Raw genomic sequence first — 16,542 nt, 5'->3', positions numbered from 1 at the left:
TGCCCCGTAGCCTGCCGTAGACCAATCAAGTCACCTTGCCATGCTGCCCTGTAGCCTGCTATAAAACTACATCACTCCCTGCCATGCAACCCGAATCATAAAAGATTAGCATTGGAAGAGACCGCAGGAGGTCATACAGTGCAATCCCCTGCTCAAAGCAGGACCAAACATAACCCCCGACATGTAAGATGCCATAACCCTGGCACAGTCTGCCATAACCCCACCAGATCACCTCCTGCGATGGAATCTGCCGTAACCCCACCATTTCACCCACTGCCATGCAGTTTGCTGTAACCCCACAAACCCTTGCCACATAACCTGCCAGAACCCTGCTATGCCACCTCATAGCCTACCATAGCCCTGCCACATAACCCCCTGCCATGTAACCTGCTGTAATCCCATTACATCACCCTGACATGCAGGCCCATGGTCTGCCAGAATCCCACCCATGTCACCTGGCCACACCACCTGTCCTAACCCACCACATAATCTGCTGTAATCCCACCACAAACTCTTGTAATCCCCACTTTGTCACCCTACCACACAGCCTGCCCTAACCTATCATGTAACTCTGCCTTGTCACCCTGCCACATTATATCACCCGCTAGCCTGCTGTATCCACTCCAACCACCTACCATGTAACCTGCCGTAACACTGCCACAGCACCTAGCCACACACCCTTCCATAAACCTGCCCTGTAGCCTGTTGTAACCTGGCCATGTCACCTGAGCATGCATAAACCCACCATGTAACCCGCCACACACCTTGCTCTAATCCTGCCATGGTGCCCCATAGCCTGCAATAATCTTGTCATGCTATCACCTGTAACCCCACCATGTCTTAGTCACCCACCTTTCCCCATTGTAACCTTGCCACAGTGCCCCATAGCCTGCAATCTGCTGCCCAGCCGCATCATACAGCAAACAGAGGAGGGTTTGTATGTGGCTGCAGCTGATCCACTCCCCAGCTATGGACGTGTTCTCCCATCGTTCCAGCCATATCCACTCTGGTGCTGTGGGGGAGGGAGGGTAGTTGTGGTGCTCAGGAGGCTGGGTTTGTCACAGCCCTGATCCACGTAGTAGAAAGGTCAAGCTAACATTTAAGTGTGGACCAGGCCAGAGTCCTGCTGTTAACAAGACCCAGACTGATCTTTGCTGTGTGGAGACCGAGCAGAGCCAGTGCTGATGACACTGTAATTTGCATTGCATTTGCTATAGGTGAGCACTTGAAGCGAATTGCATTTAGTCATAAGAGGGATGGTCTAGGTTGACTTATTCATGCCTCAGTACAGGGGGATGGACTAGATGACATCTTAAGGTCCCTTCCAGGCCTGCCTTAAATCTGTGATGTACAAATGAAAGCGTTTGCTTTGGATCAAGCCAATTTCAAATGTGGCAGCATAAACTGTAGTTTACATAATATTTATATTCTTAATTCTGCATTTTAATTACTAAAAAGGATGCTGTGCTTAATTCACAAACATACTTTTTTATAGATATACTCAGATGGAACGTTCCTATAATTTCAAAGACAGTGGAATGTGCAAACATTAGAAACCAGTGTGCCACTGGAGCCTGTATACATTACTAGTCATATATGGGATCCATCCTCAAATTTACTATAAACTAATGTAGTCTTTGCTGTGCCTAAATCTGCAGGAAATCCACATCTGCACAGCTGAATGCAGCAATCATGGAAAAACTGCAGAACATTTTTGTCTGAGTACAGCTCACAATGGTCTGTTAAAGAGAAATGGCAACATGCAGTATCACCATTTTTTAAAGTTTATTTTATTATATTTTTAAACTTACAGACCACTTCGTGTTTAACACAAAAATACCAGTGTCCAGTCATCACAGCTAAACAATTCTGTACACTCTGGCATCATGCTGGAGTAATTTACTACTCACAACTGTTCTTCCACCATTGCTGCCACTCCATAAGCAAACAATTCTATTTTTTTACCATTTTACTGATAAATCGAATACTGTATTTTAACTAACAATGATTATTGGCACTACTGGGTGTTTATCAGTGTCCACAATCAAAAACATATTGTCAGTTTCTAGGATAACTGCACTTCTGACTTGCTGGTCTCTCTGAGCACACCCTGCTCAGGTCCCAAGGCCTCCACCTGTCACCTCTCTCCAGGTTGAATCCTGCAGTTCTCCCACACTCAGCCCAGGCCTTGGGCTGTAGTCCCCTGGTGCTTTGATTACTTCCAGCAGGTCAGACTTAGGTTCAGTCCCTGCAGTTCTGTTCCCTCCAGGAGCTCTCACTAGCAGTGACCAGACAGCCTTCTTAAAGCAATTCAATTGTTTATTTAGAACCAAAGCATTTTGGAGAAGGATGATTTTAGATCATTAACCAGCTTATACAGATGTCAAGCTTACCAGATACCCAAATACCCTGCTTCCATATATAAAACCCCCTCCAATCACACAATCCTAGTTGTCACCCACCCCCCCCACACTGGAACCCTTATGGGGTGTCAAACAACTACAACTCATATTTGATGGGGACCCCATTCTGAAAGAAATCTTTCCTGAGCCCCCTCTTCTGGCCTTCAAACAGCCCCCCAGCCTCTCCAAGCTCATCATCAGAGGCAAGCTCCCAACAGACCAGGACACACCAACTCAAAGTGGCACCAGATGCAAAACCTGCAGACATATCTCTGCTACTCCAATGATCAACACTCCCTACAACACACCTTTCAAGATCCATGGATCCTACACATGCCTATCACAACATGTGGTGTACCTCATATGGTCCACTAAATGCCCCAATAGCAGCTTTGTGGGTGAAACCAGACAATCACTACGCTCTTGTATGAACTCACACAGGAAAATGATAAAAGACAAAAGCACCCTGTGTGTGAACACTTTTCACAAAGCGATCCTTCTCTATTTGACCTATGAGTCCTCCTCCACAAACGAAACCTACACAGCACTTTCAAAAGACACACCTGGTACTTAAATTCATCATTTTGCTAGACTCTACAAATCATGGACTGAATAGAAATAGAATAGAAATATGGTTTATTAAAACCATCTATAATCCACTACCACCACCCACCAACTGCCTTTCCCTAGCTCCACCTTTCTTTCCCCCCTGTGACTGGAAGGGTGTTAACAGGATACTTCATCTTGAGTGGTCCCTTGAAATGTGTTAACTACTTATGCTAAACAATCTGTTCCACCTTGTACTTATCTGTGACAGAGTACGTTTCCCAGACGTGAAGAGCTCAGTGTAGCTTGAAAGCTTGTCTTTCACCAACAGAAGTTGGTCCAATATAAGATAGTCCCTCACCCACGCTGTTATCTTCCACCTGGGCATACTGGGTAGGTCTAAACTTCCAACAGAACCCCCAAGACTTCTAGGGACTGGGCGGCATAATCTGTTCCCTTAACATTCAACAGCAGTTCAGCCTGTCTGCATCAGGGATCACGTTTTTAGATCCTGCTCCATCTTTTGATGGCCACCCTTCATAGGGTCGAAGTCACTTTATAACTGTGTATAGCCCTTTGATTGTTTAACTCCCACACTTGAGAAAACAAGGCTTGTAATTTTGTTGGAGAGAGGGATGTAGGATCCCTGAAGCTAAGATCTTTCCCCATTGTCTTTCAAGCTGGACAATTCTTATCTGGGAGTTGTCCTGCTGGCTCACCCTCCACTGACTTAATCCAATATAAGCATATAATAAACATTTCACTAGCCTCATACAAGGAGAGGTTACTTACCTTGTATAGTAATTAGAGTTCTTCGAGATGTGTCCCCCTGTGGGTGCTCCATGCCTGTGCACTCTTGATTGGAGATTTTTGTCAGCAGCTTCTGCATCTGTGCCCCAGACACCCTCATGCTCCAGGATAGGGTTTCTAGGGGAATGGGGGTGACCCTGCTGCCACTCCAGTTCCTTCTTAACCACAGAAGTCTGGCAAAAGACCGAGGCAGAGGGAAAGAAGAGCTGGTAGTGGAGCACCCACAGAACACAAAAATAATCCCACTACTGCACAAAGTTAGTAACCTCTCCTCCTCTGAGTAGTGTCCCTGTGGGTGCTTCACGTGAGGAGATTCCTGAGCATTACTTCAGTTACTGAGGAGGGTGATGTATGGACCGTCAAACAGTATCACCAACAGCTCTGTCACCTCTGGAAGCAGGCACAAGAGCATAGTGCTGGGGAAACGTGTGCACCAAAGACCAGATGGCTGCCCTGCGTGAGATATTTTTCAGTAGGGCTACAAAGATAGATTGAAGCCCTGGTGGAATGAACAATCACTCTTGGGGTGGGGGAAGAGGGAGTGAACCCCTGCGGCTTCGTAACAGGTTAAGATGCATATTGCAGCCCATTTGGACAATCTTTGGGTGGAAATCACTTGTCTTTTCATTTGCTCTGCAATTGAGATGAAAAGCCAGGATGAAGTCCTAAAGGGCCTATTTCTGTCTTGGTAAAAGTGAGGTCTCTTCTTACATCCAGTATATGGAGGCCTGTTTCCTCTCTCAAAGAGTGAGGCTCAGGTAATACACTGGTAGGTGAATCTCCTGATTAATCTGGAATTCTGAAGAAATTTTAAGTAGGACACAAAGCTGTGGATGTAGCATCACCTTATCACACCAAAACACTATCACCCAACAAGGCTCCAAGTTCCCCGACCTTCTTGAAGTGATGGCTCCGAGGAATGAGGTCCGAAGGGACAGATGAAGGAGGGAACAGTTCCCTATAGATTCCAAATGGGGGTTTCCTCAGGGCATTGGTCCCATGGTGGAGCTGGTTCCTTGACAGGAGGGAAGAGATAAGAAGGTCCCTTGATAATCCTCATCATGGCTGGGTGGGTGAAGACTGAAAACCCCTCACTGGGGGGAGCAAAAAGCTGTGATGGCAGCTAGGTGAACTTCAATGGAGCGCAGCGATAAGCCTGTTTTTAAATTCAGCAAGTAATTGAGAATGTATTAGTTGAGATTCAAGAAGAGGTATAGATTGGTTACTACACCAAGTGTGAGAGTGTTTCTGCACGTAGGTTTTCCTTGCCATGGCTTTACTATGAAGCAATACTGTTTGTACTTCTGGGGAGAAATCTTGTTCTATACCAGAGAGCCATCTAGTACCCACGCCGTGAGGTGAAGCGCTAAGAGATTGGGGTGGGTGATGAATCCCGATTCCTGGGTGAGGAGCTTTGCTGCCAGGGGAAGGCAGAGAGACTGTCACAGAGACATGAACCAGCTCCAGGAAATACACCTGTCTCGGCCATGATGATGTTACGGGGATGGCTACTAATTTACCTGTTTCAATTTGTTCAGGAACTTGCGTAATACAGGTGCCAGGGGATAAGCGTACAGCAATATGCAAGACCAAGGAATGACTAGGGCATCTCACATAGGATTCCAGCTGTGCCCTCTCCTCAAGCAGAATCGCCTGCACTTCGCATTGGATGGTGTCGCAAAGAGCTCTCTGTGGATGACCCCACTTGTGGTTGATGGTGAAATGCCTGCTGAGCGAGTTCACTACTGAGTTCTGCAGTCCTGGTAGATAAACTGCTGAGATGCAATGTAATACACACCCATGCCATAGCTCTACTGATTTGGTGGGATCATGCTGCTCTGTTGTCCAACATTATTCTGACTGCATGGCCCCTGATGTAGGGTAGCAAGTGCTGGAAATCGTAACAAAGCACTCTGAGTTCCAACATGTTGATATGAAGTATGAAGTACAAGGGATGTGTGGCAATATGAAGATAAGTGCCCTGCAGGTTGAGGGAGACAAATCAGTCTCCCAGGTCCAGAAAGGGTATTATTGCTGCTAGAGGTACCAGTCTGAACCACTACAGTGGACAAAGACTGTTCAATGACCTGAAGGACAGCATTCATCTCCATCCCATTTTGATTCGAGACCAGGAAGTACCACGAATAGAACCCTCTTCTGAAGTCTGATGGAACAAGTTCAATTGCCCCCTAGAGTTAAGAAGGATTTTAAGAGGATTAGCTCCTTCCAGGTCTGGGGTCCCCCCTCTGCTCGCTGCATCCCCTGCTGCTGCTCTCTCTCAGCCTCTGCGATTCCAAGGGCTCCTTCCTTGTGACCTAGCCCTCTGGCCAGGTCACTATGCGTATTTCACTCTGCTGGGGTATCAAAGTCTCTTCTAACGAACAGTCGCAGGCAGTCTTCCACTTCCCCAGTGGCTGGCATCTCACAGACCCTCTAGTTAGCAGCCAAGGTCTGTTCCCTCACTGCCTTTCCCTGAGCCCCTTCCTTACCTTCTGGCACTCCCTCCCCCACAATCTCTGGGTTTGCCAGCTGCACAACTCCCTCTCCCCAGGGAGTAACTGTAGGCTACTTGCCTCTGTAGCCCCAAACACCTCTCTTCGCCTACGTCCCCGCAGCCATCTTTGCTATCACCTTCCTGGCATTATAAATTCAGCCGAGCTCCCTCATTCAGTCAGGGGGTTACTTAAGCCACCTGATTCCCCTCAGCTGTGTCTGGTCTTGTTAATTTGCCCCCTTCTTAGCCTACATTAACCTCTTCAGGGCAATGTGGGGTGAACACACCATCACAGGGTCTTTATTTCAAGTTCTGTTCATCATGCCACTTTATATAAGCAATGACCCACTGTAGTAGGAAGAGAGCCTGAGTCCTTATATCAGAGGCCTGGTATGAAATCCTGCTTACAGAATCTGGCAAGAACAGGGCTGATATTGCAGAAATACACATTCCTAGTCACAGAGTACTCACGCAAACACATCCCGATATCAAGTGGTACCAGAACATCCCAATATCAAGGATGATACAAAAACATTCCCCAAGGATAACAGGAACTCACTGACCCCTCCTAAAACGTAAAGTCAGGATGACAGTACGTAATAGAGATGTTTTGATCGAACCAACATGTACAAGATGATAACTAGCCATGTCAGGGGGCAGTAACTAACTATGTCAAAGGGGCAGGGGTATAAAGATGCATCTCAGAGGGATTCTCTTTGTCTGGCCTAGGGATGAATGGAAAGTCCCACCATTCACTGAGCTGGTCCATTATTACGGGCATACATGTATTACTGGTCCAGTAGAATCTGCAGGATACTAGTACCGTGCTTTGCCGACAATAAACCTGGCCGGGTGCCTTCGTCCCTTAATGGATCTTGTGGTCATTGCATGGTTCGCTCGAGGTCTGCCATGCCAGCAGTCTGCGCAGGGTTGGGGGGGCACATAGAGGGAACACCCCCCCCCCCCACGAACGTCTAACCATGCCCACCACACTGTGTACTTCCCTGGGTGTGCGGGATGGAGGAGTGAGGTGACCCAATAAGTCCTGGTTCTTGCCAAAGAGTTTAGAATCTCCAGTCTCCATCTTCACATTGACATCAGGCCCCAGGAATCCATGCTATCTCCATTGCTAAATAGAGAGAATTTTTTTCAAGACGATTTCCCATACACTGGTTCTGTCTGCAGTACTTTTATATCAAGACAGACTTGGTTTGGAATGTGCAAGACATTTTTCTGTCACCAAGGGCAGTCAAAAATTCTCAAATCGAAGAGGTTTGGGGATCGGTCATAGAGACTCAGTATGAACAGATGGTTAATATTTTTCCTTAGCCGTACTGCTCAAGATTGTCATCTGTTGGAATTCTATTTCCCTTTTCCTCCTCGGTGACTTGGGAAACTAATGACTCTCTGATGTCTGCCAAAGTTCAGAGTTCTGTAGTAAAAAATTTGGGAACCTTTAATAATATAACAATAATATAATAATATATTTTGCTACAGTCATATGCAGTGTGCAGCTGTACACCTCTGGTGTGTGATCTCACCAGAACTCATCCACTACACGAGGTTGGGCCGGGACACTGCTTACATGGAAGACCTCTAAGGAACGCGCCATAAAAAGTGGTGGTATTGTTTAAGTAGGTGACACTCTTCCCTTGAAACAAAATACTTCAGACCCCACAACAAAACTTCTGTCCCATGAAACTCACCACAGGTTTATGCCCATTTTGGTCTCGAGATTCTGGCCTCTACCCGTCCCCCTCCCATTTCCCAGCTTACCCGCCACAGGGAGAGGCTTTGTAGCTCATCCAGCGTTCCTAGCCTCCCTCCAAATCCAGTTTACTTCTCAGAATGGAAACCTTCCCTCACTCCTACTGACAGCTGCAGCCAGACTCCTCGCTCAAGCTCTGGCCTAACGAGTTGGGAGAATGTCTCGGGAACTTGCTCCTTTGCCTGCTCAAGAGCTGGGAGTGCCAGCGTGGGACCCAACTCACAGTGGCTGGTTTTCTTCCTCCTCCTGCAGCACTCAGGTAGAGGGGGAGAGCTACTCCGATGGCTGCTGCCCACTGCAACGATTGTGTCTTGAAAATGGTGGTGGTGGTGGACACACCATTAAAATCTAAGAAAGTCCTGATTTAAGTAGTTTTAAAGAAATTCACAACAGAAGTTTTACAAATCTCACTACTGAGCGAAGTATCAAGCAAACCCTAAATGTGGACACAGAACTGCTTTATAGGGACTTTCTATATAGAAAATAGAAAACTTTTTTGGGGGGTGTTAAGATGTGACAACTTTTAACATTTGGCAAATCAAGTTTCCAGTAGTCATTCTCAAATGTTTAATGTGCTTTTTTAAATCTTACTTTACAAGGCAACTTATCTCACTGTCACCAATATATCAATACAAAAATCTTACAATGTTTTATTTGCTAAAAAACTACAACATTAAAATTGGGGTTAAGTAGCTCTTTCCTCTTGCCTGCTGTTTTACTACAAGGATGTCCATTAGTCCATCGCTAAGACTGCCGCATTTAATTCAAACAATAAGTTACACAATTCTGTACATAATTACAACTGAGTCAAATTAGAGTTCCAAGGTATATATCTGTACAGTACACCACAGTCAAACACCATGAGGGAAAAGAGAACTACTGTATGTGACAGCCTTTTTTGAGAAGATGTTCTAGTTTGTTAACCAAGAAGAGTCATTTGGTGTCCTTGTTGGGGAACTGACATCCAGATTTCTTAGGCACTGATCCAGGCACCTTGCCTTGCAGAAAAACCTGTCTGTTTCACCAAACTCATGCATTATTTTAAAAAAATCACATAGCCACATAGTCTTTATTAGCTATATAAAAATAATTATTTGCTAAAGTTGTGCCTCTCTTCAGACATTGGAAGCAGCTGAATGAGTTTACATTCGCTTTCAGAATTAGGTTCACTGTAATAGTAGATCTGGAGGAAATGTCAAGAGGTTGATTGATCAGGCTGGACTCAATCAACTGGATATTTTAGTTTGAGCAAAAAAAGTTTGTCTACGCACAACAAAAAGATGAAAATTTACACCCTGGCAGATCCAGCTCTCTAATATCAGATGTGTTCCACAGTGAGAAATCATCATCTCAGAACTTTTAGTCCAATTCAGTATTTTAATTCAGATACTTGGGGAATAATGTATTGGGAGATCATGCTTTCAGGCATTTACACTAATGATTCTGATTCTTTTGGCTTTGGAATGAAAAGAATTGGTCAAAAGTTGGCATTATGCAGGGCAATAATTAACAGCTTAGCACTACGAAAACAAGCAAAGTTACTGTTTAGCTAATATGAAATTATGAAAACAAGAAAGCAAGCAAGCCTCCTGTATATCAAGTAGTTTAAAACCAGATACTAATTTATCTTTCTACAATAGAGTTTATAATGCTACAGAATCCAGAATGGCACCATGAGTAACCTTGTTAAAGAAGCAGTATTCAGTTTTGCTTGGTACTAAAAGGCTGAACAATAGTATAGTTTTAAACGCAGAATCCAGAATTGGAGTGAGTTGGTTTCGTTCTGACTGTGCCAAGTCACTAATTAAAAATAAAAGATGGCTCCGCATTTTTAACCTCAGACATGTACAAAAACCATGCAATACAGTAGAGGACCAGGTGGAGATAAAAAAAATTGTGAAAGTTATGTGCCAATGTAGTTACCACACATCCAACCAGAATGGGGAAGAAAACCTGGAGGATGTCTAGCCACAACCTTCCTCACTGTTCCCAAGAGTTGTCTTCAGCTGGTGTTTTCTCCCCACCCCAGTTTTTATGTCCCATTATGCAGTGCATTAAGATACTCACATTCATAAGTATTATTAAAAAAAAAGTTCCTTGACAGTTTAACAAATTTCCTTCAAGAATTCCAGTAATTTCTCAGTCCAATGGAGGAGCTGTAATGGATTGATGAAAGCCAATGCTGTGAGAGAGAAGTTCCATGAAGACTGGCACCTCCTTTTTTCCTAAGGTCTTCAAAAGCTTAAAAAAAAACGGCAGCGAACTAATGTAGATCCCATTCAGAACGTCCTAGGTTTTGGTGCTTCAGCATCAGCGTGGTTTTGTATTTTCACATGTTATAAGCGACATAAATAGGATCCAATTGGTCAGCTAAAAATCCATCTCTCAAGTGCATTCGCTGCTTTTCACCACGAGAATTGATGGGAATAACTCCCGGGTCCACAATGACAACAACACCAACTATGAGATAATGTTCTTCCAGAACCACATTCGTTACCAGGGCCACCAAGTCCAATGCTTCCTGCTCGGAGCCTTCTAATTCCACCACCACCACCAGCAAGTTGGTCCATGTAAACACAGCGCTGTTGGTATAAAACAAGCATTTAAGTTTGTGTGTGTGTTGGGGGAAATAAACTAGCATGAATAGCCACCGAAGAAAAAAGTTCTCGGAGATGGAGGCTAATGTGAAAAAACCCCCAACGCTGGGGAAATACTTGAGATAAACAATACAATAAACGTAACCAAACTCTGTTGATATAAACCTAAGTATATAAGAGACAAAAGTGGAAGTTATAGTTGAACAAAATCTAACTCTGCCACCTCCTGATTCTGGTTTGTTATTGTCCAAGTAACAACATATGAAATATCAAAGTGTATCTTTTCTCCTATAAACAGTCAAGTGTATCTAAGAGAACATGGAACCGTGATTTAAAGGCTGCGCTGTAATGCAAAACCACACAGGGACAGAGTTAAGCCTGAATGTTCAGCTTTAACTTTCTTGATTTCAAAGTATTTACCGTCATTTAGTTATTTTGCATTTAATGTATCCAGACTGTCCAAGGAACAAAAAGGAAACTCTCTTTTATAACGACTAAATACTAACAGGGTAACTGGCCCCTTAAATGATACCAGGCCCAGCTCTCCTGTTGCAGCCCAGGTGTGTCCTAACATGGTGTAATCATAGAATATCAGGGTTGGAAGGGACCTCAGGAGGTCATCTACCCCCACCCCCTGCTCAATGAGGAGGGTGGAGTTGCCCCTGCACAAGGGAAACGGCCCAAAGGCAAAGGGGGAGGTCAGAGTCCTGAGAGGGAGACTCCAGAATCAGAGAGAGAAGAGCTGAAGGTATCTAGAACAGTAGAGAGAGCTCAGAGGCAGAGCACGGCTGGGCGGAGCGCTTCGGCGGGAGGGGCTGTCACTCAGGGGAGGAGCGGTGAGAGTTCCCCAGTGAGCAGTGGAGCCAGAGCAGGCTGGTGAAAACTGAAGGCAGAGGGTCACCTACAAACTTCCCCAGGCCAGAGAGCTGAAATCAGAGAGCCGCTGAAGGCTGGGGGTGATGGAGGGGTGAGCCCACTGATATCTCCAGGCAAGAGCTGGAGCCCTGCCTGGCAAGGAAACAGGCCAGACGAAGCACCACAGCTGGAGGAACCGGGGCGTGGCGAGAGATGCAAGAGCAGTAACTGGGCGCTGGGCATGGCGAGAGACATCAGAGCTGTACTTGGTGCTGGACTGTTATGGGATCCTGAAAGGTCATTGAGTCCAGCCCCCTGCCTTCACTAGCAGGACCAAGGACTGATTTTTGCCCCAGATCCCCAAGTGGCCCCCTCAAGGATTGAACTCATAATCCTGGGTTTAGCAGGCCAATGCTCAAACCACTGAACTATCCCTGAATGTATTGTCTGGACTGTGCTGGAGGGATTCTGGTTTATGGTAGTGGGGCTTTTGTAATAAATTAACCCCATGGAAGGTCAATGTATATACTCCAGAAGCTGTACTAAGTTTATCTGAGGAATCAAGAAGGAAAACGGAGACAAGGGACCGCTTGCAGGGGTGCCCTGCGGCCACCAGGGGGTGCCTGGGAGACAGCCACCAATCCACAAACACCATCAGTAAACTCCACACTGTCAGACTGAAAGGGCTCTATCAGCAAATGGCAAATACACCTATTAGCATTGTACACTCAGCATGTACAATGTGAAATGCACAACGCAAGAAATCTCTAAGGGATTCTATGTACCTCGAATCCAGCCCTCCAGCTCCATATTTTCTTTCTTCAAACTGAGTTTTTAAGTACGTATTTTGTGGTATGTATCTAATGACTCAGATTATTAAATAGCCTTACCGTGGTTTTAAGCCATGTCTACACTATGTGCTTGGGGTGTGATTCCCAACTTGTGTAGACAGACCCCCGCGCTCACTCTCACTGAGCTACTGAGTTGAAAAGAGTTGTGTAGCTGCAGTAACCTGAGCTAGCCACTCTGAGGTACCCAGGGGTTTGCACTGGGCGAGGGTAGCCTGTGCCGACTGACTGCTGCCTGTGCTACCCCACCGGCATTGCTAATTTTAGCAAGCTAGCTCAGCAACAGTTAGCATGAACGTACGCTGAAAACCCCTAGCTCCAAGGGCAGACACAGCCTAAGGGCCTACCAGGTGATTTATGTTGCTTAAGGCTGTGTTTTTAAAAGGAGCAAAGCACGCAAATCTCACCAAATTCAATGGGTGTTGGGTGCCAAAGTCTCTTAGGTTCCTTTGAAAATCCCAGCCTTTAGCCTAAAGTTTTAAAACTGCCAAACACATTTCACACCAAGAAGAGAGCTGGTGGCTCTAGAGTTGGAACACACAGATCAAGAGGCTGCAGTTGGGCAAAGCCTGACTGCTTCCTTTTTAACCAGTTTTGAGAGGTGTTCACAATCGAAGCTGCTGATCCATGCAGACCACTTCCATCTACGCATGCTCTTCAGATTTAACATGGGAAGTCTATTGCACAAGTTCACAATGCCAGCTGCAAATGCCCTAGCTCACACAAGCGGTTCTTTTCAAATCATGAAGGGGACTCTCTCAATGATGGCTTTGGTTTTCCAAGCTCCAGCCATTTTTGCTAGAGTCATGCTCTAGAAAGCAGCTAGAATATTTTAAGTGGGAGAACTGTTGTTCCCACCTTCACCTCCATTTTCCTGCAAATCAAATAACTGAAGGTATTTTCCTCAAACTTTCAATCACAAATATCACCTTTGACTAGATATCAAAACATGGGAAATATCAGTTTCCAAAGACAATTATTTGGGAAAGCTAAGAGAATGGGGGGTTTTCATGATAGGGTTCTTGCAGCTAATTAGAGAGTTCTCCACCATCCTGACCTCTGTGACATGTGTCTTTTTATTTTATAGCATACTATGGAGTAAAAGACCATTAAAACAGGTTGAATTAAAAAGAATGTGTAAACTCAAATAATTTTGCATGCTTACGTATGTTGATAAAAATACAGAAGTATCTGATAAGACCACAAATTATACACCAAAACTAAAGGCTTTTCTGATTTACTGATAATTTTCAAATCAAGCTGTGATACAAGCAATTCTCTAAGTTTCTGCTTGTATGCAACTTTGAAAAAAGTTATTTTCTTAACTGATCATTTAACTAAGCAAGTGAAATTTATGCTCTCATTATGCAGGAGGAGCAAAACATATGGCGTAGCGCAAAGATAAATGTAGCACAAAGTGCTTAGACTGCCTTTCAATTAGCTACAATATATGTTAGTTATGGAGGACCAGCCCACAGAGGCGGCCAGTTAAAGTTTGCGATTCCACTAGCTAGGAAAAAAGGTGACGTTAACAGAAGGTTGGATGTTGGGGACATGGAAAATTACAAGAGGGTTACAAGAACAACAAGAGGGAAATCAGTGAGGGAACCTGCTCAACATTTTAGATGTTTATACACAAATGCAAGGAGAATGGGGAATAAATACGAAGAACTGGAAGTATTAGTACATAAACTACATTATGACTTAACTGGTATCTCAGAGACTTGGTGGGAGAAGTCTCAAGATACAAAATATATTGGAAGTGCAGAATAGGTTATACTGGTGGGAGAGCGTCACTACATGTGAAAGAAAGCAGAGAGTCAAGTGAAGTAAAAATGTTAAATGAACCAAACTGCACCACAGAGTCTCACTGGATAGTAATTCCATGCTTGAATAATAAGAATATAGCAGTAGGGGTACACTACCGACCACCTGACCAGGATGGTGATAGTGACTGTGCAATGCTCAGGGAGATTGGAGAGGCTATAAAAATAAACTCAATAAAGGGGGATTTCAACTATCCCCCTATTGACTGCGTACATGTCATCTCAGGTTGGGTTGCAGAGATTAAGGTGTCAAAAAAATTTTAATGACTGCTTCTTGGAGCAGCTAGTCCTGGAACCTGCAAGAGGAGAGGCAATTCTTGATTTAGTCCTAAGTGGAGCACAGGATCTGATCCAAGAGGTGCATATAGCTGAACTGCTTGGTAATAGTGACCATAACATAATTAAATTTAACATCCCTGTGGTGGGGAAAACACCAAAGCAGCCCAACACTGTAGCATTTAATTTCAGAACAGGGGACTACACAAAAATGAGGAAGTTAGTTAAACAGACATTAAAAGGTACAGTGCCAAAGGTGAAATCCCTGCAAGCTGTAGGGAAACTCTTAAAAGACACAACAATAGAGGCTCAATTTAAATGTTCGCCCCAAATTAAAATATAGTAAGAGGACCAAAAAGGTGCCACAATGGCTAAACGAAGTAAAAGAAGCAGTGAGAGGCAAAATAACTTCCACTTTTTAAAGGATGCCAAAGTCTAGTGAGGAAACTAGAAAGGAGCATAAACTGGCAAATGAAGTGTATAAATATAATTAGAAAGGCCAAAAAAGAATCTGAAGAGCAGCTAGACAAAGACTCAAAAAGTAATAGCAAAATTTTTTTTTAAAGTACATCAGAAGCAGGAAGCTGCTAAACAACCAGTGGGGCCACTGGACGATCGAAATGCTAAAGGAGCATTCAAGGACAATAAGGCCATTGCGGAGAAACTAAGTGAATTCTTTGTATCAGTCTTCACGACTGAGACTCCCAACCTGAGCCATTCTTTTACGGTGACAAATCTGAGGAACTGCCCAGATTGAGGTGTCATTCGAAGAGGTTTTGGAACAAACTGATAAACTAAACTATAAGAAGTCACCAGGACCAGATGGGATTCACCCAAGAGTTCTGAAGGAACTCAAATGGGAAACTGCAGAACTACTAACCATGATATGTAACCTACCATTTAAATCAGCTTCTGTACCAGATGGCTGGAGGATAGCTAATATGACACCAATTTTTTAAAAAAGGCTCCAGAGGTGATCCCGGCAAATACAGGCCGGTAAGCCTGACTTCAGTATCAGACAAACTGATTGAAACTATAGTAAAGAACAGAATTATCAGACATGTAGATGAAAACGATTTGTTGGGGAAGAGTCAACATGATTTCTGTAAAGGGAACCCGTGCCTCACCAATCTACTAGAATTCTTTGAGGGGGGTCAACAAGCATGTGGACAAGGGTGATCCAGTGGATATAGTGTCTCTCACCAAAGGCTCTTAAGCAATCTCATGGGATAAGAGGGAAGGTTCTCCCCTGGATCAGTAACTGGTTAAAAGATAAGAAACAGAGGGTAGGAATAAATGGTCAGTTTTCTGAATGAAGAGATGTAAATAGTGGTGTCCCCCAAGGTCTGTACTGGGACCAGTGCTGTTCAATGTATTCATAAATGATCTGGAAAAAGGGGTAAACAGTGAGGTGGCAAAATTTGCAGATGACAGAAAATTGCTCAAGATAGTTAAGTCCCAGGCAGACTGCGAAGAGCTACAAAGGGATCTCACAAAACTGCGTGACTGGGCAACAAAATGGCAGATGAAATTCAGTGTCGATAAATGCAAAGTAATGCACATTGGAAAACATAATCCCAACTATACATATAAAATGATGGGGTCTAAATTAGCTGTTACCACTCAAGAGAGAGATCTTGGAGTCAGCGTGGATAGTTTTCTGAAAACAGCAGCAGCAGTAAAAAAAGCTAACGATGCTGGGAATCATTAGGAAAGAGAGAGATAAGAAGAGAGGAGATCTCATATTGCCTCTATATAAATCCATGGCAAACCCACATCAAAAAGATATATTGGAGTTGGAAAAGGTACAGAAAAGAGCAACAAAAATGACTAGGGGTATGGAATGGCTTCAATATGAGAGTTCATGATTCTAAGGAAAGGAAGGAGTGAGAGCAGCAGAATAAGGACAATGGGCTTGAAAAAAGCAGGCTTTAACAAACTCAAGAGAACTGGTAGGTCCCATGGGAAGAAAATCTAAGTTAAAAAAGTTCAGGAGTTCAGGAGAACTGGCAGTTTCTCAAGGAGACCATATTAAAAGGTACAACTGTAAACCAATGCGAAGGAAAAACAGGAGGAACAGTAACAGCCAATAGGGGTATGTCTACACAGCAATTTAGATT

The 16,542-nt window shown here is 44.2% G+C and overlaps 1 protein-coding gene across 4 annotated transcripts in view; it reads right to left on the bottom strand.

Annotated features, from left to right (window-relative positions):
• Positions 1–8,563: 8,563 nt before the first annotated feature.
• Positions 8,564–16,542, bottom strand: part of DIP2A (disco interacting protein 2 homolog A) — a 186,903-nt gene continuing 178,924 nt past the window's right edge. For all 4 annotated transcript variants that reach the window (XM_039494216.1, XM_039494217.1, XM_039494219.1 and 1 more), the window contains one exon: positions 8,564–10,602. In XM_039494216.1, the coding sequence (XP_039350150.1) occupies positions 10,350–10,602 (253 nt within the window). In that variant the 3' untranslated portion in view covers positions 8,564–10,349. The remainder of the gene's footprint in view (positions 10,603–16,542) is intronic.

The sequence above is a fragment of the Mauremys reevesii genome, linkage group 11 (assembly GCF_016161935.1).
Source record: "Mauremys reevesii isolate NIE-2019 linkage group 11, ASM1616193v1, whole genome shotgun sequence".
Taxonomy (NCBI): Eukaryota; Metazoa; Chordata; order Testudines; family Geoemydidae; genus Mauremys; species Mauremys reevesii.
This window is presented reverse-complemented; position numbering and strand designations above follow the sequence as displayed.